The following is a 22180-nucleotide window of genomic DNA, read 5'->3' as shown; positions in this document are numbered from 1 at the left end:
CTCCTGCCTTCCTTCCGCTGGAGCTGGTGTAGGCACCAAAACGCCACGCATCAAAGTAGATCTTTGCCGTCCAAGGTAGGCTGGACGCTAAACCCGTTCTTCAACTTTTCTCTATCCCCTTCAAGCCACAAGAGCCCGCCCGTATCGTCCCCTTCGTCTTTGGCGTCAATTGATTCCAGATGGCTAGTCTAGGCTCTGAGTGTGTTCGACTATTCTCTCTCTCTCTCTCCTTCTCCTACTTGCCAACTCTCAAAGAGACATGGGTGATGGATCACCAACAGGCTAGTCGAGTCATTTAATTCAGATCGTCATTCAAATCCTGTCTATGCTATGCACTGTTCGCTCCCCTCCTTTGAATAACATGCTCTGGTTTTGCTTCTAAAACGATAAACAGCCCGTGTGGTTCCTAGGCCCAACCCATGGCTGAATTATGCAGGCGTTGGGGTTGACGACGGTTCTCATTTCAAACCCTTCCCCTCCTCGCCGTCCTCATCCCGAGCCATCAGCTTGATGGCGTTTGTCCGTATCCATCATGCCAGGGCTGACTCCGTTGAACAACACGGGCTAGCCAAATGTACAGTCGCCGTCGCTCAACGCTCAACGGCTGAAAGCAAATGGAGTAAGCCGGCGTCACATTTCCGCCATGCTTCCATAACCCGCTCAACGCCATGCAATGCTGTCCTTGATGTTGTTTTGTGCCCAGAACGCCAATGTCTATCCGTCGAAACTTGAAAAGGGGATCTCTTCCACATTGATGCCTGTGACACCCTTCGTCATCGTCAATGTGTGTGTTGTGCTGTTGTAGTCGTTGTTCTCTCGTGTCGTTAATATTTCCTCCAAGACTTGCTTGGGTACACCCGCCTTTCGTAGTCTACGCCAATGTGCTGAATGCCCTTTACGTTGATTTAGGACTGAGGTCCCGTTCGAATCCGGAACTTGTCGCGCAGCTTGTCGGCTAATCTTGCCCTGCGGCTCCTATCGTTCCTCTCCTCACCTCCAACGTCGACCGCGCTGCTCCCAGCTTCACCCTGTACTTGGTGCTGGGTACGGTATTGTCGAAGGGCTTGAATACGCTCTTCTGCCGAAGCATGCCTCAACCTGTTGAGGTCAAACAATCGTGTCCTCCGTCGCTGCGAGGTGGAAGAGCCATCGCTCTCATGACCATCCAGCTCAAGCGGGGGCGGAAGTTCATCACTAGGATTCTCTGCTTCGCCTTGTGGGCGGAGGTCAAGACGGCTGAAAATAAGTGTTAGCAGAATATCCAGTGAAAGCCTAGTTCGTGTCTGAGACGACGCGGCATGGGCTCTGCGAGAAGATAGCAAACTAAACTCACCATAACGGGCATGTGCCTGAGACGTTGACCAGCCAGGGGTCTACACAATTGGGGTGGAACTTGTGGTTGCAGGGCAGCACGCGGACATCTTCACCCACGGTGAAATCTTCGGTGCAGATTGAGCAACCAAGATGCTCATCCTCCTGTCCTCCAGCAGCTGGGGTGTCGGAACCAGCACTCTTGGCGGCGCCGGCGACAGTTGCAGCAGCTCCGCCTGCAGAAAGAGCACCAGTCGCAGTGGCGGCCGCATCGCTAGTCGTAGCGGGGGCTGTTTCTGTCGCTGTAGCAGTGGCCCCGACATCCTTGGTACTCACTGGAGCAGCAGCACCCTGCCTCTCAACAGCCGTGTCGTTGGTTGGTACGTTTGACGCGCTCTCCAATTCGATGTTAGGATCCGGCTTCGCCTCCTGCCGCTCGCCAAATTTGACAATGGGCAGGGTATCCAGCACAGCGCGAGCGAGGCCCTTGGCACGGCTCTGGCGGGGACGGCCGTTGAACCCGTTCCTGGGACCGTATCTTTCAGGGTAGCGGTGAGCCCTGACGGCGCCGGTGGCGATGATAATCAAGAAAAGCAGTGTAATCAGGCCCGTAATGCTGTACAGGATGCTCATGGCGACAGCAGAGTTGTTGCCGCCGCCGCCGTTTCCACCATCACTCGCAGCGCCTGTCGCGTTTCCTGTGATGATGACCTTGAGCTGGTCCGCCTCATTTGTGCCGTTGAGAATACGCAGGGCTTGTTGAGAATCTCCAGCATCCGCCATAGTGAAGATGGAGTAATACGTCAGGTCCGAGCCGGAAAGCATACACCAGTTGCCGACCGTGCTATACAAGACAATAGCCTTTGGCTTGTTTTCCATCAGGGTGCCCAGCATCATGTTAGGGTTGATGAAGCCACTGCCGTCTTGGGTGTCGCAAGAAAGGTACGCGACCTGAGTATTTGATTTAATTTGGTTGTAATTCGAAGAGTCGGCGGCTACCATGGTACCCTCAATACGAACGGCCTATTAGGTTGTTAGTAAAGTGTTCCACATCCTTGGATGAGCAGCGACAGTTTTGCGCTGCCCGACCAGGCGACGGAAGGTTTCGTACCCCGCGAACAACGTCGGACTGGTTCAACCCCAGGTTCTCCGTCGACGGCATGACGATGAACGACAGTGGGACGGTGCCACCAGCCGTCGACAGGGACATCTGCATGGCCGACCTCTCGCTCCACGATGGGATATCGTTCTCGGGGGTGATGGTTGCGGCCTGCGCCATAACACCGACGACGGCGCAAGCCAGGACCCGTAGCAATAACGACGCCATCTCGCCTGTCGATTGGATTACGCCTCTTCTCACGTTCGCACGACGGTCGACGTCGCTTTTGGGCGGAACGGAGGGAGAGGGGAAGAGCGACGGGAAGGGTTGTCAATTTCGAACGACAAGTGGTGCGACCTGAGGAATGAGGAGGCGCTCGAGGAAATATGTCGGAAGAGTAGTGCAAAAGGCGTAGACTGGTTGGTATGATGGCTCAAGTCGCACGAGGTGGAGATGGCAGCACGCAGCACAATGCGTTCGCAGATTTGGTGACGGGGAGTTTGGTCGGGCTCGCTTGCTGGCAGGCCGATTGTTGGAAGAGGAGGGGGATTGGCGTGTCACATCGCCTCGGAACCGTGAATATCAGATGGTTATTTCCATTCCCAAGATTTGATCGTGTAGCGGGCGAGCGAATGTGCGTTTGTTGTACTCAGTTGAAATCGTGCCTGTCTGCGGGGTGGTGGCGGGTAAGTATCGGGGTGTCGTCGTCGTTATTACTGTCGCAATCGTCCGTTGGTGATTTGGGTGAATGTTGAGATGCGGATGGGAAAAAGAAGGGCGGCTCGGCGGGTAGTGGTGACGGGGTCGTGGGTGGTGGTTGTAGGAAGAGGAGGAGGAGGGAAGAGAGACAAAAGTCACCGGAAGGGATGGGGAAGGAACGGTAGTGGCGGGTCACCAAAAGAGACGCACGGCAAGTGAGCCGGACGGGCATCAGCGGTACGAGACTACGAGTATTCAAGGTGTGGGGATACATGGGATTTTGGTGGTCTCTGGCAGGGCCAGTCAAGTACCCTTGTCTACCTTAGTGGAGGAATCGCGAGCGCCAAGACGAATGTGGAGAGACGGACAGCGGAGGTCGGTCTCACTTGCGGCGACACAGGGCAGCCCGGGCACCCGGGGGGTTGGTCAGCTGTAGCAGAACTGGGACAGGATAATAAGGTGCGGGCTGTGGATGATGTGGTCTCGTGTCGGGTTACTCGACGGGATTATCCAGTTGCTGATAATCCATCGCAGTCTACAATAATTTCTCCGTGTGTAACAATTGGCTAGGGGGTCATGTACAACTGTACATGTCATTCTCCCCTCTTGACCGCAGGGAACAGAGCCGCAATTGAGGCACAGCAAAAACTTGAGACAGCGAGGAACTCTGTTCCAACGAGAATATCCGTATCGCATAGCGTATATCGCGCCATTTGGGACGTTAAGTTGGTAGTTAGTTGCGGTTTATTAAGGTATTATCTGACTGACCAAGAGCTGACCAAAACGGCGAATACGTGCATTATCCAGTATCTTTCCTTCCAGTTGCCAGTGCACATCACCACCCATCTGCAATAAGCTGAGATGAACCTGATCTGATTCCACGACAGACGAAGCTAAAGTCCCACTCTGTCGAGGGTCATGTCATATTTCGCGGGCTGTGACTGGGTCAGAAGATTTGCCTCAGATGCCCGGTTTTCTGACTTTCAAGGTTGTCTCTGACCTTTCGAGACCGCGCGAGACCACACTAGAGAGTCAGGAACGTTAGTGAAGCGAGTCGAGGAGCTCCGTCTAAATGTACCCGCACGCCTAAAACCGGGTGGGGTGATACCTTACTCGAAGGGGCCACGTCAATCGCAAATATTCCGAGGTACCCGCCTGCTTCGAACTTCGAACCTGTTGCTTTCTCAATGTTCTCTCAGAGTTCAATGCTTAACTCTTTTCTCTCCATTCTTAGGTTTTCCACATTGCCAATTAAATGGAAGCCATCGCATCCGAGAATTTGAGTGCTTGAAATACCTTCTAAGGCAGGTGGGACCTCTAACCTGTTTTCCATTCATTGCGCCTCATTGGAAATCAAAAACAACTTGCTCACGAGACTTGAATCGCGATATACGGATGTTATCGAATCAACTCGTTTCCGAAAGTGCCCTTGTTTACAATCACAAACCCGCGCGACGCCCGTTCAGAGAGGGCGACCATTTCCCGTGTGTTTTGACAGAGTCCCCGGCAGCAAAATCCCGAACAAAACGGCAACATTTGGCGCGTTCTGACTGGCCTACGCTCCTTGGCTCTCTCATCAACGTAAGGTAAAGAGAGACAGCCAAGCCTGGGCGTTTGCTGGGCGGCCCAGCAGACTTGATTCAAAATTCACCGTTTTCATTGAAATACCAGTATCGAATAGTTACACCAAATCTCATTTCCTCATCGCGATGAGAATGAGCCCCAGTAGCCGAGTCACTTCTCGAGTTCTCGCACAGCACGACTCAAACCTCGAGTCAGGCCTTCATTTCGTCCCAGGCCTTCGATCGAACTAATGCCTTCTGTCATCGGAGAATAACCAACGGAAAATGATGAGAGGAACTCCTGCACGATGGCACGAACCACCAACTGACCGCGAACGCTGTCATGGCTGCATACGAGACACTAGATCCATTGCGTAAGCCCATCAACATCAACAACACCATCACGTTCCTGGCAATGAAGCAGCATCAACAATAACCAAAAAAGACAACGGCACAGCCGCAGCATCAGACGAGGGGGTAAGGGCCTCGACCTGCCCTCGGCTCCCAACCCGAGACGTCGGGGACGAGAGATAATCACAGAGTATCCTTACACAACAAGATAACGAGAGGCTCAATTATGCGACACGGAGGTTAACCGCCAACCGGCAAGGTCCATAACGGCATGGAAAGAGGGGCAAAGCCGCAAAAGCCGCAAAAAGGGCTGGCCCAGAGCCTCAAGCAAAACAAACCGCAGCAGGAACACGGCAGAAAGTGAGCCGCATTCATTGTGCGACACCAAGTATTCGGGAAGAACCCATTTCCCCTCCGAAAGACAACCGCCTAAGCGTGCCTGCTCTCCCTCCTCCGAATCCCGGCTCGCTCGCCGGGGACAGCTCGCAAGGGGACGATGGGGATGAGGAGCCTCAGAGCCCTTGCACAGATCGCCAACGCATCTGATGCGACCGTAGGACCCGGTCTTGGCAAGCCCTTCGAGACTGCCCTGTGACGCCTCACAGCAGCCTCCGTTCAAGCGAGGCCCCCCGGCCACTGCCAACCCGCTTCGGATCATCCGTAAATGCTATGCTCCCTCCGTTTCCTATCCTGATCCAAAATCTGCCGTATACATAAAAAAGGCCTGGAATAGCCCCCTTTTCTTTCGGGATGCGGGCGACGGACGGGATGACGAGAATCAACACAATTGGTTCCGTGGTAGGTAGTCGGGACGGGGAATTAGGGAGCAAGAAAAGGAAGCTAATGTGATGCAAAATGCGTGAACGTCCCATGGGGAATCTGTAACCACACAGACAGCCGCGCCCCTTTCACGACTTCTTCCATTCTTCCCCCGCAAAACTCCCATATCAACCGCAAATCTGGTCCTCGGGATCCCTGCATCCCGACCGTCCCGTGCCTCGCCAATACTCCGGACAGCCTCCTCTCTCTTCTCTTCTCTGTCCCGTTCCGTTCTGTTCTCTCTCTCTTACCCTCTCTCCCGGCCAGCCGAGCCAGACTCATCCAGCAAGAGGCTCAATGGTTTCGGTAAGCGGGTAACAGGGGGCAGACAACCACTCTGTCCCAAGACTTTACGCGCTCCCCCCCCCCCCCCCCCCCCCCCCCCCCCGCCCCCCCCCCCCCCCCCCACCACAAAGGGGCCAAAGGTTTCGGGAAGGGGGGAAAAGGGGGGAAAAAACCCCCCCGTCCCAAAACTTTTCCCCCCCCCCCCCCCCCCCCCCTTAGCCTAACGAAAAACCTCCGACCACACTGAGACGGCGAGCCCCGTTTGAGCGCAACTCAAACCGATAGAGCTCAATGCTATATCGCCCATCGCACGCCCGGTTGTCTCATCTATGCGCTGCCCTTCATTTTCCCCTCCGATTGTCGTCTTTAGGCGTACTTTACACTTCACCACCGTTGTCTTCTGCATTGTCTAGTTTTAACCAGTAGTCTTCTTCGCAAGCCCTCACGTAGGTAGTTCGTTACCTAAACTCATCTCAGATCCTAATTATTCCGCGTATCGGACCGCCAATATCCCCTCGCCTGATATCGATTCACTTGAGCGTACCGCGGCAAAGCACTCGCAAACCATCTCTACTCATCCAAGTACCGCAGAGTCTCAGACCACACTCCCATCAACTCCAGACAACCGCAGCTCCATCTTTGTCGCCATTGACAGCCCACATTCGGGGATCGGCATCAGCCCTGTCGCGCGGTAGATTGGCATTGGCGCCCATCTCAGCCGGTCTAGACAGATCGGCCTGAACCATGGGCAATCTATCCGTACCTGTACTCCTTGAGTCTTTTTGACGTCTCGCCAATTCGGTAGTCCGGCAGGTTATAGTCAAGGACCAGCACGTAAACCACTATGTACCGCGAACCCCCTTAACCTCTGACAACGACGTCCCGTACAGATTGCAAAAAGAGCCTCAAGCGAGAGAAAGAGTTCCCATGGCTAGGTCCATGCCCTAGATCATGCCCCCTGTATAATGAACCCTGCCTCGTTGTCCCTCGCCAGGGAGGGCTCTGCTTCAAGAAGCGACTTGATCTCCGGTCAGTTCGGATACCAACTTCTTGCATAGCGTTTGGCTCTTCAGTCCACTCTCTGGGGATAAGTAGCCCTCGGTCTACCCGCTGACCTTTCTCCTCCGCAATTCCACGTGGTGTTCTCTTTCCTGCCACATACTTTTGCTGAACCTTTTCCTCGCCCAACCTTGTTCGCCAACATGTGCTCAGGTGAGAGCCACTGCGTTCCGCATCTTCCTCCGAATACACTTCAGAAGAAAACCTCCCGAGGAGCCCGGATACGTTCTCGGAAGCTGACGCTGTATTCGTTTGGTCTGCTTCGCCAAGGTAAATATTCGGAGGTTTAGGATAATGCCGTGTCCGGCTGACGAGCCGGCTCCGTCTGGTATGACGAGCCCATTCTCACATGGGCAGCTTCCGCTTCCGCTTCTGTTTGTGAAGCCTCGCCTTGACTGAAGGCGCGCAATCGCGGCTGCTCGCCGTCGCGTCACGAGCAATCCACCTGATCAAAAACCACAGTGCAGATGAAATCGACGTCTGAATCTTTTCTCTCTCAGTTTCGCACTCCGTTCCAAGGCCGAAGCCCCGTACTCGGCTGTCCGTCCCAGGCTGACCCCCGTAGCAGCCCGCCCACGACACTTTTGCAAGGCCGCAAACCCTCCTCATCCACCCGGACCCCCGGTCCTTTCCCGTCTGCCTTTTTTCCTCCTTCGTAAACTACCGCCCGGCACACACCTCCGACGTCAAACTTCAAGCTTCCCTTCGTCATATCCATGGATGAACAACTCTGGACGATCCGGAGTAGGGATGCGGCCTTTGTCCCAACTCTCCTCAACATAACGTTTGGCATTGCATTATATGCATTGATCTCGCGCTTGTCTGATACTTTTTACTGGACCCCCATCTGGCCAGCTTGACGAACGCCACGCCAATGCAAACATTGTTTGTGGTTCGCCCGCCCTCCCATTCGGCTCCTTCGGAACCTTCCCTGCACCTTTGCATTAGGGATCGACCGTCGTTCAGTCTCAGATGCTAAACTCGTCTCTTTGCCATCCATGCGGCAGAAATACTCGTGCTCGTTTCTGCCAAATCTCGTACCTCTATTTCTGAATCTTCACTCTTGTGGCAGGCCGCAGCCGGCTTCACGTGAGACGCAGCTTGTTGGAAGGCATCGTACACAGTAGAGGTTTTCACGGCATGCAAGATGCCTCAGTGCTGCTTGAAGCGTGTAGGAACATTGTGTTACCATACAATCTCGCAGCATTCATATAAAAGATGAAGTTTTCTAGCAATCTGTGCAATGCCATCAGTCAGAGCTGGGGTTGAGAAATCGATGGATAAAGGGAAGGATCGCTTGTCATCTAGCAGCCACACTCGTCGTGCATTGGGTAGAAACACATGCCAGGTATATAGTAGTTGTATTTCCGGCTCAAACACCTGTCGTGTCCGAGAAACCTGTCTATCCCGGATCCATGACTACTGGCTAGCATCGACGGTGCTTCCCCAGATCATCATCTGCCCTATCCGCCAGGAGCCTCAAGACTCAGCACGGGGTCGGCAGACACCTGATTCACGCTTTCCAAAACCTATCCAAAGTTAGCGAGACTCGGTATTCCCTGACAAACGCTGGATAGGATTCCTGTCCTCGTTCATGCCATTCCTGACTGCAAACTTACTGCATCTTTTGTCCTACACCCCACAAACCCTCCTGTTCCTTTTTTCCTTGTAGACTCTTAACCTTTATTCCATTGTCAGAAGATCAGGCACCGAGAACGAGACCTCACCCTGTCGTCAAGATCGAGTCACGTCGCCGGAGCGGACCATGCGTGATGAAATCATTGACACAAAACGGTATCGTGATATCTTATGCATGTCCCAGGGAAAACTCTGACCTTATAGCCAGCCGGAGGTCTACAATGTGTCGATGGCGTTTGGTCGCTGAAAGAGTCTTCGACAATACTCCGTGATGGAATCGGTGATCCTGACACCAGTACTTTACTACTGCTTCAGCCTGTTCCGCGGAAAGTTCTGCAACAATCGCTGGCAAAACAGCTCATGAACTTGGTCGCGAGGCCGTTTAAAGTCATCCGACCAAAATGAACGTTGGCCCTGATCTGGATGGCGTTCAGAAGCCATCTGGTTTCCGACGCTGAGACTACGGTCAAAAGCATTGTGCGCAAAGACCTGGCTCGGGAAGCAGCCGGTCACAGAAACTAGGCGTTCTCATGCCGCCGGGTCCGAGTCAGAGACTTCCTTCCCGTGGAAGATGCCAGTCGATGGTTGTAGCAGGCCCGGTTCGGATTCTCAAAGACAGGAAACGAACTCAACCCCAAGGCCAGTTCATCTGAAGATGTGCCGAAAGTAGGAGAAAGCAACGAGGTGTCGAGAAATGCGATGGACTTGGACACCGTCCGATATTGATGATACAGATTGGGTCTGGTCCTCGACGACACTGTCGAACCACCGGTTTCGCACACAGGGCATTCTACTCGAAAGAGGAAAAAGCATCGAAACTTCCTATTACTGCATCGACCCCCCAACTGGCGACTTTGCTGATCAGTCCAAGACCTCAGCTCTCCGTCGAAAGAACGTGGGCCCATCTCCACCAACCACTCATGGAACCTTGACGCGCGAGTTCGTCCCATTTGCATATCCGGACTTTGGCTGGGGACTGCTGCACAGAAGAAACGGGGTTTGTCTGCAAGTAGCCACGCGACCATCTGAATGGGCCTTGGACAAGAACTCCAAAGCGCGGTAAAGATGGCGCCGAGATGGCGCTTCGCTTCTCTCAGATCTCTTCCATGTCTTCCAGGTCGTCCAGGACTGGCCAGTTGCCAACCTCAACCCGCTCGGGCCTCACAAAGACTCCATGCTTCAGAGTCGATTCCTCGCCCCAATACCGCGTTCCGGCAATGCTGCCGTCGTTCTTACCAACGGGTTCATCAAGATGAACTCCGATCCAAGGACCCAGACCGCCAGGGATTTCCTTGACATCACCAACATACCGGACAGTTCCTCTCCGAGAATCTTCTCCGCCCACACGGCATCGTTTACCGACTTGAATGCCCTTTTGCTCGATTTCTTGCTGTAAAGCATCAATCTTGGCCTGCTCGTGGCTTGGCGCGTCGGGGTCGAAGCGACCAAGCTTCTGAGCCTTCTTCCAGGCCAGCACAGAATCGGACTTTTTGGCGTACTCCTCCTCTGGCATAACATACTTCTCAACTCCCGAAGTATCGGTAAAATTCGGGCGAGCTCCCGCCGGCCGAGTGTCAGCCACCTAAATGTAGAACGATCAGTAATGATTCACCTAGTTACGAGCATGGCTGGCCGGTTGCCTAAGGAGGCAGTAAGCTGTAAGTCCCGACAACGAGGCTCACAAGCCATGCTACTGCCGGAGGCAGGTAGTTAATCTCGGTTACCTCCGTGACAATGACTACAGATCACCCTCATAGATCCGACGGTGGCATTGTGGTCATGGAAAGGAGAAGCATGCTCGGAAGTCGACCTAGACAACGAGCTGGGTGGCATGTTGAGACGAATAAGGGGGCTACTTACATGCAGCTCGGCGTAGGGTGCCAGGGGAAAAGCTGTCAAGTAGGCGCTGTCCTCATCGGATGCTTCAATCGGAACCGTGGCCGAGGCTGTTTTGAGGCTGATTCTCTGGGACGAGGGCGGGATACCGGTAATGGGTTCCAGCTTGGACCTCAGCTGGCTGATGGTCCATGATGGGGTGATGCGGCGCTCTGACGAGGAGTTTTCCGAAATGACATGCAGAGGAACATCGGCCATGGCGGGCAACTTGGGCTGGCTTCTGGGGCCGAATGGAACGAATGGAAAGAAATCAGGGCTAGACTACGAGGAACACGTGGGGCCTCGTCGAGCTTGTTGCGTATCTGGAGTTCTGCGGAGGTAAGGTAGGCGAGGGAGTTTTGGTCGGAAGACGTTGACGAGCCGCGAAAGGGACGATGACGGCAGGGTTCTGGAACCGAACAGATTAGGTACCAACCGGGCAATTTCCTCTGGGCCGAGGAGGGGGCTGCACAATAGGGCTGGATGGGAACGAACCCGTTAGATGCAAGTCAGATGCACGACCCAGTGGCTCTTGGGCTGCTGAGTATTGGGGTAGCAGCGGGGTGAACGGGCGTAGACGATAGAGTAGTGCGTCGGTAGATTGCCCGGTGACGTTGATTGAGGTTGCAAATGTGTTTTTTTCCTCCTTCGGTCAGTGTCAGGCTCCAAGAACCAAGGTGCGGTCAAGAGAAGTTCAACCGTCGTGTGTGCCTGGACTGAAAATGAGGATCAGTGGGTGAAATCCGATCAAGAGCGAACGTGGAGGCGGTTCAAGCCTCACTTACCAGGAAGTGGGTAACGGAGGGGGTGTGAGACTAGCGCCTGACGGCATTGGCGTCCAGTCTCAACCTTCCCTCAAAGGCTCAAACCCACCAGCCAGCCGTGCCAGCTAAGGAAGGCAGGCTCCAGCCACAAACGATACGTACCTTGGTGTAACCCGTCTGCCCCTCCTCCTCCCCCTCCTCGTTCTTGTTCCATCTGCGGTGCCCGTCCCTAGGTACCTTACCGCTGGGCAATTGCTCCAAGAGGTACGGAGTACTGCGAGAGGTACTGTACGAAGTACTTCCAGTCGTACTCAAGCAGTCAAGCTCCCGCCCCCAATCCCTCCCAATCGAACGAACCAAGGGAAAGGGAAGCATCAACTGTAGGTACATACCTTACGAATGGGCTTCTCTCCTTCTTCTTCAACTGAGTTGATGACTTGTCAACCCATCCGCCACATCCTTTCTTGTCGGTGTTTCCCCCTCATTCGACCACCGCCTCGTCCTCATCCTCGCCCAACCTCTGTTCGCTCACCGCCACATGAGAACAGCAAGGCCAGAACCAGAAACAGGATTCCCAGTCTTTCAATGTACATCACCAGCCGTCGTTAGGCATCCCTGGGCAAGCCTGACTGGCGGCTTCGTACCAAACATGGCAGCAGTTCCAACCCGGACACCAGGTCGGGGACATCCACGATACGACATATCCAAGAGACATGCCAACCCGGGTCTTCAGTCAAAGCTGAACCTTGACGCAGAAATAAGAATCTTGCTTCGTGACATTGTCACACAAAATCAGGTGCAGCCGTCCGAGACCGCTTCAGACAAGTTTAACCTTCGGCCGGTGGGAACAATGCCATTGATCATGATTGGCGAGTCGCCGTTTGCACTCCTCAATTACGGGAACCGTTTGGTCGGGAAGCACAGCATGGCAACAGCGGCATCGATGCAGTCAAACGCCAGATTTCGCGCATGCAAAGCTCCGTCTCGTCTGGTCCGCTCCGGTCTAGCCCGCGACCCAATTCTACCCAGGGTTACTTATCAGCACTTGCTTCACAGTAGTCATTGTGGCCTGACAAACGGATCTGGTGTACCTACGACTGCTCAGAAGATGCCAAGTCATGGTGTGTAGGACCGGGAAGAGGCATCACCTCCATCAACCCTTCGAAGACAATGCAGAAGAAGCCTCTCGCCATCTCTCTTGCGTACGCAGACACAACAGCGAGCTCCAGGGTGCGTGCAGGGCCACCAGCACCGTGAGGATCTGACCACTGGTGAGGGACAACGCAAACGGATAAGATGAAACATCCATAATCATGTTCGTTGCAGAATCATGATAACCCACACACACCTGCCCGCGCACATACACACAACCATCTCAGGTTCAATCTGGTTAGTCGGAGCGGGCATGGGACACTTGCTCGCACACAGCCGATGACAAGCTGCGGCAGAGAGCCTTCGACTCGGGATGGACAACCCCATTGACACACACACACAAAGCGCTTTCTTTTCGAGAACAATCCTTGACCTCCCTGGCGAAGGCAAGATTCGTTTTTCATGTCTATGCGCCCTGGTCGCAAATCAATTTTCCGCGTCCGAACTCGACAAGACTGCATTGCAATCATCATTATCATCACGTTTTATTACTCTCAATGAGACTATTGATAACCATTGCCAGGAAGAAGGAACGACGGATTAAAAGCACGCCAAGTCGATTTTTTCGTCCCGCTTGTCATCGCCATCATTTTCTAGGAGCTGGACAGCCGAAGTCTGACGGCATTAACAGCCGCTGGCCAAGGACGATGTTGAGCGTTTGACGGACAAACCACCTCCACTACGCGCTAGATCTATCCTTGCTACCCGATCCGCCAGTGGGCTGCCGCTATGCCTAAGAAAGATCCGGTTCTGCAATGCTGGTTGCCGTTCACCGCCACGTTGGGTTTTGTTTGTGTCACCGACAATTTGGTGCTCAGGTCGAATCCTTTTCGAGGCGGTAGGAATCATCTACTGCAAGAAGACAAGGAAACATTGAGTAACTTCGTTCTGACCGCAAGCCCAACGACAACATCTAGGCGAAGGATGGTAGGGACGAAGGAGTGCACATATCACGAGAGCAGCTTTTCTGCCCCAGGATAGCCTGAGCTTCACCAAACATTCACAACCCAACGCTGGACAATGGGCTACCCGTCCACCTGTTGTGAGGAATATGCTCATCCATCTGTTCCTCTTCGCAGATCGCTTCATGACGTCGGTATCAGTCATGGTGCGGGAGCAACCAGAAAGGCAGCTCCGGGACAGGGATCTCCACAGGCGCATAGCCAGCGCAACACCTCTGGCTATATCACGCTCTGCTAAGGAGTCCGGAAGACGTACCGACTACGAAGATGGAAGTCCCCTCGCCCGTTACTACCCTTGCCCTTGTTTCCAATCTATTGCCGGGCCACCATGGGGGCTAGGGAGTACGATGTGCCTGCCGTGCCAGGTATCTGTAGCATGTCTCGCCTTTTGTGATGGGATGAGAACCCGCAAGGCTGGGTTCCCCCTCGAGACGACCTCCTGCTAAGCAAAGCCACGATGCAAGGCCAGCAAACGAATGAGAATTTTTTGAAAGGGGGGCAGCAAGAGTGTTTCCCAATTAAAGTCCAATGATAGTATCCCTTTTGGACGTCAGCCCCGGGATGGAATGCAACCCCAGCCAAAAGGTGCCTGGTAGGCTGGTGGGCGGCTACTAATTACGTCGAGGGCCATTTAATAGGCTCTCGAGTCTCAGTGCCACCAGGGCGGGAATCGACGTACATGAGCTTCAGCTCACTTGACTTGCTTAGTCGTGAAAGGACGACGACGGCGACGACGGCTGTGCAACATTCACGCAGCACGCGCGTACGGCCGACAGAGCAGCCATCATAATTCAATTAATAAGCGCCGCAAGCCATCGTTGATCAGACAGATATACAATAGCGTTGTGGCGCGCGAGTTGTTGACCTCTGCTGCCCTTCTCTACGATGTCGGGTTCGGTTACATTGTTTAGTGAGCAAACGCAGCAACAGACGATGACACGTGCGTAAAACAGTACCGTTTTCTTCCCCTGTTGCTGTTGGCGTTCGGACAACGACATGACAAACATGCCGAGCGGGTGTCGGGCCATTCTCACCACTTATCCTTTTCCCTATGCGGAAGGGTTTGGTTATCATCAATTTCCATGGTTCCCTTGTTTCGCTTGCCATGTAGAGCCCTGGTCCTTGATGGAGGAATCTGGGCGCGGAACTATCTAGCTGGCCGAGGCCCCCGGTCTGCACACTAAGTCACCAGCCGCATGTATGTCATCTACCGAACGATACCTAAGGACCACAGCGGAGGGTAAGGGCAATCCAACGTCAGTGATATCGATCGGTCTCCTTGGACTTGCTCACCGCAAGCTGCGAAGACCGCAATGTTGCTGCTGAGAAAGGGCAAGGTGCGCTATCGCACCCGAGTCAAGAACATACAAACTACAATGCCAGATGTTGGCGGCGGTGAGCAGTTCTGTTGGTTCGTTGTGCTACGTAAAGAATGGCTTCTAGACGGTGTGCCCTGGTACATTGATAGTTGGCGACGGTGCTGGTGTCTGCTATGTTAGACTACCTTAGGATGAAAGGGCAGCCCGAATCATCCTCAGGGCAGCCCTCCACACCCAATTGCCAGCTGACCGACACGTATTCAAGCACTTTTTTGACTATTTTTCGGGCATATTGGGTGCCAGCAATCTACTTTGGGCACGAGACTAAGTCCTAACCTGGGTAGCCAAGGTTAGCGTGTAAGTTTTGGACTGTGACCTCCCGAATCTAAGGTTAGTTGGCCAGATTGCGTGAAGCATAGACGGGGACGGATATACAGCGCTGAAAAGCCCCAAGTTAGTCAAACTTTGTACCTGACCTGGGCAGGTGGTATCGGCAGACCGCACTTGGAAGAAAAAAGACATTAGGGCGCTGACGGGAGTTGCTCGTTGCGCGTCGGGGACTAAGGTGAGGTAGTGTAAATGCCTCCCCACGTTGGAACTTGGGGTGTCCATTGCACGGACGGCCCTTTGCCAGTCTCGTACCGAACCTCGTCCCAAGGCTAGACTAAGGTTGCAAAGAAATTCCCCTAGCGCAATTGCCTTGCCAGGCCGTCGTCAGCAATGGAACGCCCGGAAGAAGCAAAGAACTGCGGCCCAAGGGTTGCGAAATGCGAAATGAGAAAAGGAGCATCCAGAGCTCTATGCGTACGGAGTATTGTCTAGCACAGTGGCTACCTCGGTGCCCTGCATAGAAGCAAGAAACATATCATATCCCAGGTACGTACCGATGATGTATATGGGTACCTCGGAGACTAGAGAAAACAGTAAGGGCGAGTAAGTTAAGGTTACAAGCCGGCCAACTCTCCCAGGTACCCTAAGCAGGTTTGGCCGTACGGCAGGCAGCGAATCGAGAGTAGCTACCTTGCCTTGCCTTATCCCGTCGTGTTAGTTCGAATAGGGAAAGAAGGACGAATGAGAAAAGGAACAACTCGATAGAAGATCGGAAAGAGGGAAGGAGAGCGAGAAATTCGCACCTCAGGCCTAAGGTAGATTGCCTTGTGTACTTTGTCCCGACGTCAGCAACTTACTTTTGGTACGGTACCTCAATCTCAGTCTCAATGCTTTCCGTCATCCAAGGGCTACTAACCTTGCGTCTCCCCATTGTGAACGCACGCACAGCAGTCTACATGTTGGACGCCGTTCCGATTTGCTCCACGTTTCTTCCCAAGAATACACAATCAATCTCTGTACAACAGCGCCATCTCTTCTCGTACGCAACCTAATGTCCCCGAACGGAGTCAATGTTTACTTCTTTGCCTTCTCTGCTGGCCATTAGTTGCTCCTTTATGCACCGCCCCGTCGTCATGTCAGGCACCGATGCCGTGGACACTGGTCCAGCTACAACACCGGACTCCCGAGACCCCTGGAAGGCAGCAGACAAGCTATGAACAGCCCAACCAAGCCATGTGTGGCTTGACTTGACGCTAACGACGACGTCGTGGTCGCCTCATTGCCGTGGAGGGTGGACAACACCGATGGCGCTGGAGCGGCAAGACAAAAAAAAAACAAGAGAACTACCACCACTACTATGACTATTACTACAACCACCACGGCACACAATGATGGTCAAGGATACGACTGCGACGACCAAAAGAGGGCTGCTCGAAAGCCGCTAGCCAGCAAAGCAGCGAGCAAGCATGCCCCAAGTTGCATGGCGATCATGGTTCATGGCAACTGATGCAGCCAGGCCACAAGCTCATACTTGGCCTGTCCGCCTGCAGTGAAAACATTACCGCCCTGGTCCTGGAAGGCTTTGCTGGACGGACACTGCACGCTGGGCTGCGCTGCATATCTGACCGCCAGTTCATCATCAGACCAAGGCAAGGGCCAAGCCGAGCACCACCAGCATCAGCACCAGCAACAGAACCAGCGAGGCAAGGCAAGGCAAGGCAAAGCACCACTTGACCAGACGGAAAGGGAGGCATTCCCAACACTAGACAAGACAGACTTTGTAAAGGCTGTTCCTGGCTCGCCCTCATGGATATGGCCATGGGACATTGGTAGCCGGGCATGAAGGGCATTGATCAAATGTTTCTCAGCACAACCCAGCCCCAGCCCATCTGCGGATAGTCAACCGCCCTCGACGACTCGTTCGGCAGTGGCGCATTGTCACGGCCGCCGTTGGCTGTCCGGCCTCGTCGAGACAAGCCTCATCTTACATCCATTGTGTCGACCGCACAGACATCAGGCTTACTGCACCTCTTCTTCGCTCTTGTTCTCCCGCTGCCGTTGCCGTTGCCGCTGCCAGATGCAGAGCACAGTACTGCGCTATACTGCCGGCTCTTTATTTTCAGATTGCTCAGCTCGTCAAACCGATCCGCGCCATCGACTTGTCAATTGCACTAGCACTAGCCGCGGAAGGGAGCCGCCCAAGACAGTACAAGACACGCATGCAGCCTGCGTTTGCTTGCTCTCACAGACCCCCGTTGAACCCGTTAGGATCGGCGAACAGCATAAGCACAAGTTCAGCAACTCGGAGATGCGCACAGGCAAAGGTGGAGGCTGTCCCCCCTCCCCAAATCAGAGGAGACGGGACCAGGGTAAGCCACAGTTGAGAGCAGTTCCTTCAAGTGTGCCCGGCCAAGCATCGGAACCCTCGTTGTCCCTCTTCGGCCGACCCATCCCTCCCATCAGATAGATGGGTTCCTCCGCCGGTTTTCCAGTCTCCGATCCTCCAGACGCCTCTTAGTTTCTCGCCTGCTCGTTGCTCAACTATGCGCGCCGTCATAGTTTCGCGTTTGACTTCTACGCGTGCCGGAGTCGGGGGCCTAACCAACCATGGGGTCAACTCTACGAGGCTAACCGCTGCCTCCGAAATGTCTGTCATAAGTAGCGGTTTGCGAGGCCTTCCCCCATTAACAACATCTCTCTTCGCCAGCTGTCTGCCTAGGAGCGTCAGCCGGCACGAAGAGGATCCCATGAAGCGGGAGCCCATCTATTACAACCCACCAGCATGCGCATGTGCGAAGTCCCCTCGACTCTTCATTGCATCAGCAACCGCAGGTTTCAAACATGGGGTCCACAGCACCCGTATGCGGTTTCGTGACAAACTGCTGCCCACCACATTCCGCCCTCTCCACGCTTGTCTTGCCCTAAACACACGCTCACTCTGTCGGGGACCCTAGGATTATGGGCCATGCACACTTGACGCCCTCTCGAATTTCCCGCCCTCTTCAACCAGATTCCCACCAGCCTCCAAGTCGAACCGATGCTCTACGAGTCTGGGAGGGAGCTGTGACCAGGTGTGGTCATCATACACGGACACGAACCAACCCTTATCCAAGCAATCCTTATGACCAGCGTTTCTTGGATCCCGCTCTTGGGAGAAGCTGTCATCCAGCTTGCTCCATTGACTCTGGCTTTGACACCGCATTAAACGCGCTGATCCAGACGTACCACGGGTTGCCCATGACCTGCTCTACCCAAGTACCAGAGAAGCATCATGCATGAATTCGTGGCCATGCCATTTTAGCACCTAGCTTGGTAGCGGACATTCGACCCAGTACCTGGTATTCCATTGTATTCTTTCTCTCTCTGTGTCTCTTTTTTTTTTTCCCTCCTCCTATCTTTTGCTCTGGTTATTACCACAACGACCCCTCATGACTGGAGCTGCAATCTAGGGTGTCAACATACGGGAGAACACCAGCCCCAGGCCAGACGCTAGACAGGGTATGTTGCAGAGGGGTGTGTCTTGAAAAGAAAGCATGGCAGCCACCTGGTGTCTGTGAGCGCGCTGCGGGAAGGGGGGCGTGTGTCTTTCAAACATGCGCCCACCCATGTCGGTTCCCAAACTATGCCTGGGTGAAAGTAGCCCTTCATGAGCCTTATTCGACAACCTCTACCGCATCGCATTCTTCAATGAGGGCAGGGCAATAGGCGGACTGGCCCAGGCAAGGGACGGACGGCACCAACAAGATCCCATCATCTGCCACTGGTCATTCCCTACCTATATGCGAGCTTGACATATAACTTCTGCCCTATTACTACGTTCACTGCTCGCTGCCGGTCGCTGCTGCTGCTCGCGCTGGTGTTGTTCTGCAAAAGCTAACCAGCCTATGCCCTTGCCAAACACACACATCCTCACACACCCTCCTCACACGCGCACACACACACACACACACACTTCCCATCCGTACCCAAAGCTCGTCTTTCTCGTCGTCTCTTCCTTCTCCACAGCCGCGGTGGCTTTCTCACACACACTCTCTCTCTCTCTGCCTCTCTTTCTCTCCATGTTCGCTGATGCTGCTGCTAGGCTCGTCACTGTCGTCCTGGGTCTCAACTTGTCTCCTCCTACGCCCGTCCTTATACACACCCCTCCCTTGCTCTCACTCACTCTCTTCTCGTTTCTTCTTCGATGACTTTTCTCTCGTCAGTTTAAGAGTCTTTTGAGCCTGTCACTTTGTTAATCAGACCCCGGCTTCCGTCCCCCACTTCGTCCTCCACCTCTTCAACCCATCACCGTCCCTCAAACTACCACTTTCTCGGTCCATTTTAATTCTTTTCTCTTCCATTCACAAACTGCATCACCGCAAGTTCCCGACGTAGACCGGCTTGTACCTTGTTTTCTTGGCCTCTACCGACTTTCCGTAGGAGAACGATGACTCTGGTAAAGCTTCGCTTTCTAATGAAGACTTCTAGCAGCCTAGTTTGACCAACGTATACTTACGCCGCCGCCCTCTTTTTGCTGTCCGCCCGCCCGCCCGCCTGCCTGCGTCGACACCGAGCGAGCTCAATTTCCGATCATTGGTTGCCGGCTTCTCTAACTGGCCCAATCATGTTGATGACTTCCTCAAAACTGCCAGCTACGCCGCCATCTTGATCTAAAACCAGGTCCCTTTTCCCTTTTCAGATCTTTCTCCCCCCCCTTTTGCCTATTCACCAGGATTAAACGGAACGCCTTTTCCTCTTACCAACCTCACGATCGACATCATCCATTGTTAAGCCACGGCAGAATCAGAGAACTTTGTTGCCTTCACCACTTCCAGCAACGGGGCCAGCGTCACCGATCTCCACCGCTCTCAACCCGTGATCCTGCTCTAACCCACCTCTGCCGTAATTCCCAAAGAGTAGACACACTGCCTTGAACTTTACATTACCCTCGAAGCGAAGAGAACCTTGAACGAGCACCGAACAACCGTCCCCATTTCGAATCTGGTCGGGAAATTTCACCGACCTTGAGCTTTCCAAGTGTTCCAGAAACTGCCCTTCTTGGGTGGTGTCGAGCAAACCGAAAAGCTGGCGCGCGTCTATCGCGCCCATGACACAAGACCGTATCCAACCTACTTAGGCGGCCAAACCGTCACCGTGGATATCGCGTCTCTCCTGAAGGCTCCCGACTCAGATGAGTCCTCCACCGCTCCGCCTCAGCATACCCGATCATCGTCAGACCCGTCCGCAACCGCAACCACGGCGGCCACAGCGCCTGTCAGCGGGCTACCTCCGTATGGCCCGCCTCCCGTAGCACCGGGCCTGGCTGTGAGCGGCAAGCGTGCCATGCCACCGCACGTAGCGGAGTCTCCGGCCAAGAAGCAGAGCAAGTGGTCGCCGGAGGAAGATGCTTTGATCATCGAACTTCGGGGGAGCGGAATGAAGTGGGAGGACATCTCGAAACGTCTGCCGGGAAGAAGCGCCATCAGTTGTCGACTTCACTACCAGAACTACCTCGAGAGGCGGAGCGAGTGGGACGAGGAGCGCAAGAACAAGCTTGCACGGTTGTACGAGAGGTATGATTTGATCACAGGAGCATCGAAATCACCCTCGATTCGCTTTGTCCGTCTTGAGGAGAAGAAAACTGACGTGTTAAATTAGGTTCAAGCCGGAGATGTGGGCAAAAGTTGCGGAGGAGATGGCCGTTCCTTGGCGAGCCGCAGAGGCCATGCACTGGCAGCTTGGCGAAGCGGACATGGCTCGACGGGCCGGTGTGGTGCCCTTTTCTTTGACCGCGGTCAACGTCGACCAGCCTGGCGGTGGCCACCGGCACTCTCCTTCTCGGGGGCACATGCACACCCAGTCCCAGCCTAGCCTACCTCGGGACATTGGCGGGCCTTCCCCCCGATACAGCCGACCACCGCCGCCTGGTATATCCCCGATTCCCGGTGGACGAGTCATCGCCGCCCGACGGGAGAGCGTTCCTGGCAGGCCGCTGATGGGGCCGGATCCGAATGAGATGGCGGGTATGGGGCCAGGCGGCCCCGGTTTAGCACCGATTCAGGGACTTCCGCCAGGCCGAGGCGGAGGCATGCTTCCGGGAGTTGCCGAACTGACTACCGGTGTCAGCCCATATAGCACTCCAGCATACGCGATGGGCGGTATACCTACGGCAAGCCCCGTGCCCAGCGCGAGAGCTAGCCCGGGACCGCTGCTTCCAGCCCTCCACTACCCACCGCCTCACGAACAAGCCGGTGCGAAGCGACGAGCCAGCCCGGGCACAGAGATGATGGGATCAAGGGAAACGAGCCGACGACGGCACATGGACCCCCGTCAGGAGGAGATGGATCGGCGACGTGTGGCATGATTGCGAGGGCAGGGTGAAAGCGGTGATGGCGCGGCGAACTTTGGAGTTGGGAACAAAATTCTTTCTGAGGGGGAACGACACGAATCGGCTCCCCCCTCTTGATTTTTCATGAGAGCATGGGAAACCTCCGAGGATTGTTTTTTTCGTCCAACGTGTGCGGAGGGCACGACACACGGCACGGGAACAGCATGTTGCATCGGGATTGGAGCAAGATTTTGTCTCATTTTTCTAACTTCTCAGACACATAACATCGTTTATCACTCGAGGTTGACGCTATCTCTTTTGAAAAAGCTTCCCTCGTGTCGGGCAACGGATCCCCTCACGGCCACGTCGTCTTCTTCGTGTCATTTAACTTTTAACTTTTTTTTTCCTTCTTTCTTTTCTCTCCCTCATACTCCTCTCCAGACTTGCCCTTTGGTGGTCATTTTTCAGCCGGCGGTGTTGCGAAGAAAGGGAAAACAAAAACACTATTTTTTTTCCTTTTGCCGTTGGGTTTTTACGGTACCCGGCAGGTTAGGGGAGGGAGGGACGGACAGGGGCATCGGATCGGATTCATCATTTCATGGCCACAAAAAAAATTCACGAGGATGTTGTTGTTGTCGTTGGGTATGC

The 22180-nt window shown here is 54.2% G+C and overlaps 6 protein-coding genes across 6 annotated transcripts; 3 read left to right on the top strand and 3 right to left on the bottom strand.

The window, feature by feature from the left end:
• Positions 1–905: 905 nt before the first annotated feature.
• On the bottom strand, positions 906–2638 carry CCOS01_14057 (uncharacterized protein; the record flags this gene model as incomplete). The annotated part of the gene is made up of 3 exons (XM_060462201.1): positions 906–1236; positions 1334–2334; positions 2423–2638. The coding sequence occupies 3 exons, from the start codon at positions 2636–2638 to the stop codon at positions 906–908; spliced, it is 1548 nt and encodes a 515-aa protein (XP_060307297.1).
• A 2205-nt stretch (positions 2639–4843) lies between these two features.
• On the bottom strand, positions 4844–5680 carry CCOS01_14056 (uncharacterized protein; the record flags this gene model as incomplete). The annotated part of the gene is made up of 2 exons (XM_060462200.1): positions 4844–5018; positions 5361–5680. The coding sequence occupies 2 exons, from the start codon at positions 5678–5680 to the stop codon at positions 4844–4846; spliced, it is 495 nt and encodes a 164-aa protein (XP_060307296.1).
• A 220-nt stretch (positions 5681–5900) lies between these two features.
• CCOS01_14055 (uncharacterized protein) lies at positions 5901–6350 on the top strand (the record flags this gene model as incomplete). Its single annotated transcript, XM_060462199.1, has 1 exon — positions 5901–6350. A coding segment is annotated over one exon (450 nt), but the record flags the coding sequence as incomplete, so codon positions are not given.
• A 3566-nt stretch (positions 6351–9916) lies between these two features.
• On the bottom strand, positions 9917–10917 carry CCOS01_14054 (CAP-Gly domain-containing protein; the record flags this gene model as incomplete). The annotated part of the gene is made up of 2 exons (XM_060462198.1): positions 9917–10405; positions 10684–10917. 2 exons carry the CDS (start codon positions 10915–10917, stop codon positions 9917–9919), a joined length of 723 nt encoding a protein of 240 aa, XP_060307294.1.
• Positions 10918–16582: 5665 nt separating this feature from the next.
• Positions 16583–17068, top strand: CCOS01_14053 (uncharacterized protein; the record flags this gene model as incomplete). The annotated part of the gene is made up of 2 exons (XM_060462197.1): positions 16583–16700; positions 16776–17068. 2 exons carry the CDS (start codon positions 16583–16585, stop codon positions 17066–17068), a joined length of 411 nt encoding a protein of 136 aa, XP_060307293.1.
• Positions 17069–20250: 3182 nt separating this feature from the next.
• Positions 20251–21568, top strand: CCOS01_14052 (MYB DNA-binding domain-containing protein; the record flags this gene model as incomplete). Its single annotated transcript, XM_060462196.1, has 2 exons — positions 20251–20777; positions 20863–21568. Coding segments are annotated over 2 exons (1233 nt in total), but the record flags the coding sequence as incomplete, so codon positions are not given.
• Positions 21569–22180: the final 612 nt, after the last annotated feature.

This window comes from Colletotrichum costaricense, assembly GCF_030867565.1.
Source record: "Colletotrichum costaricense strain IMI 309622 chromosome Unknown Scaffold_19.1, whole genome shotgun sequence".
NCBI lineage: Eukaryota > Fungi > Ascomycota > Sordariomycetes > Glomerellales > Glomerellaceae > Colletotrichum > Colletotrichum costaricense.
Note: the sequence above shows the minus strand (reverse complement) of the source record. Positions and strands in the feature narration are given on the sequence as shown.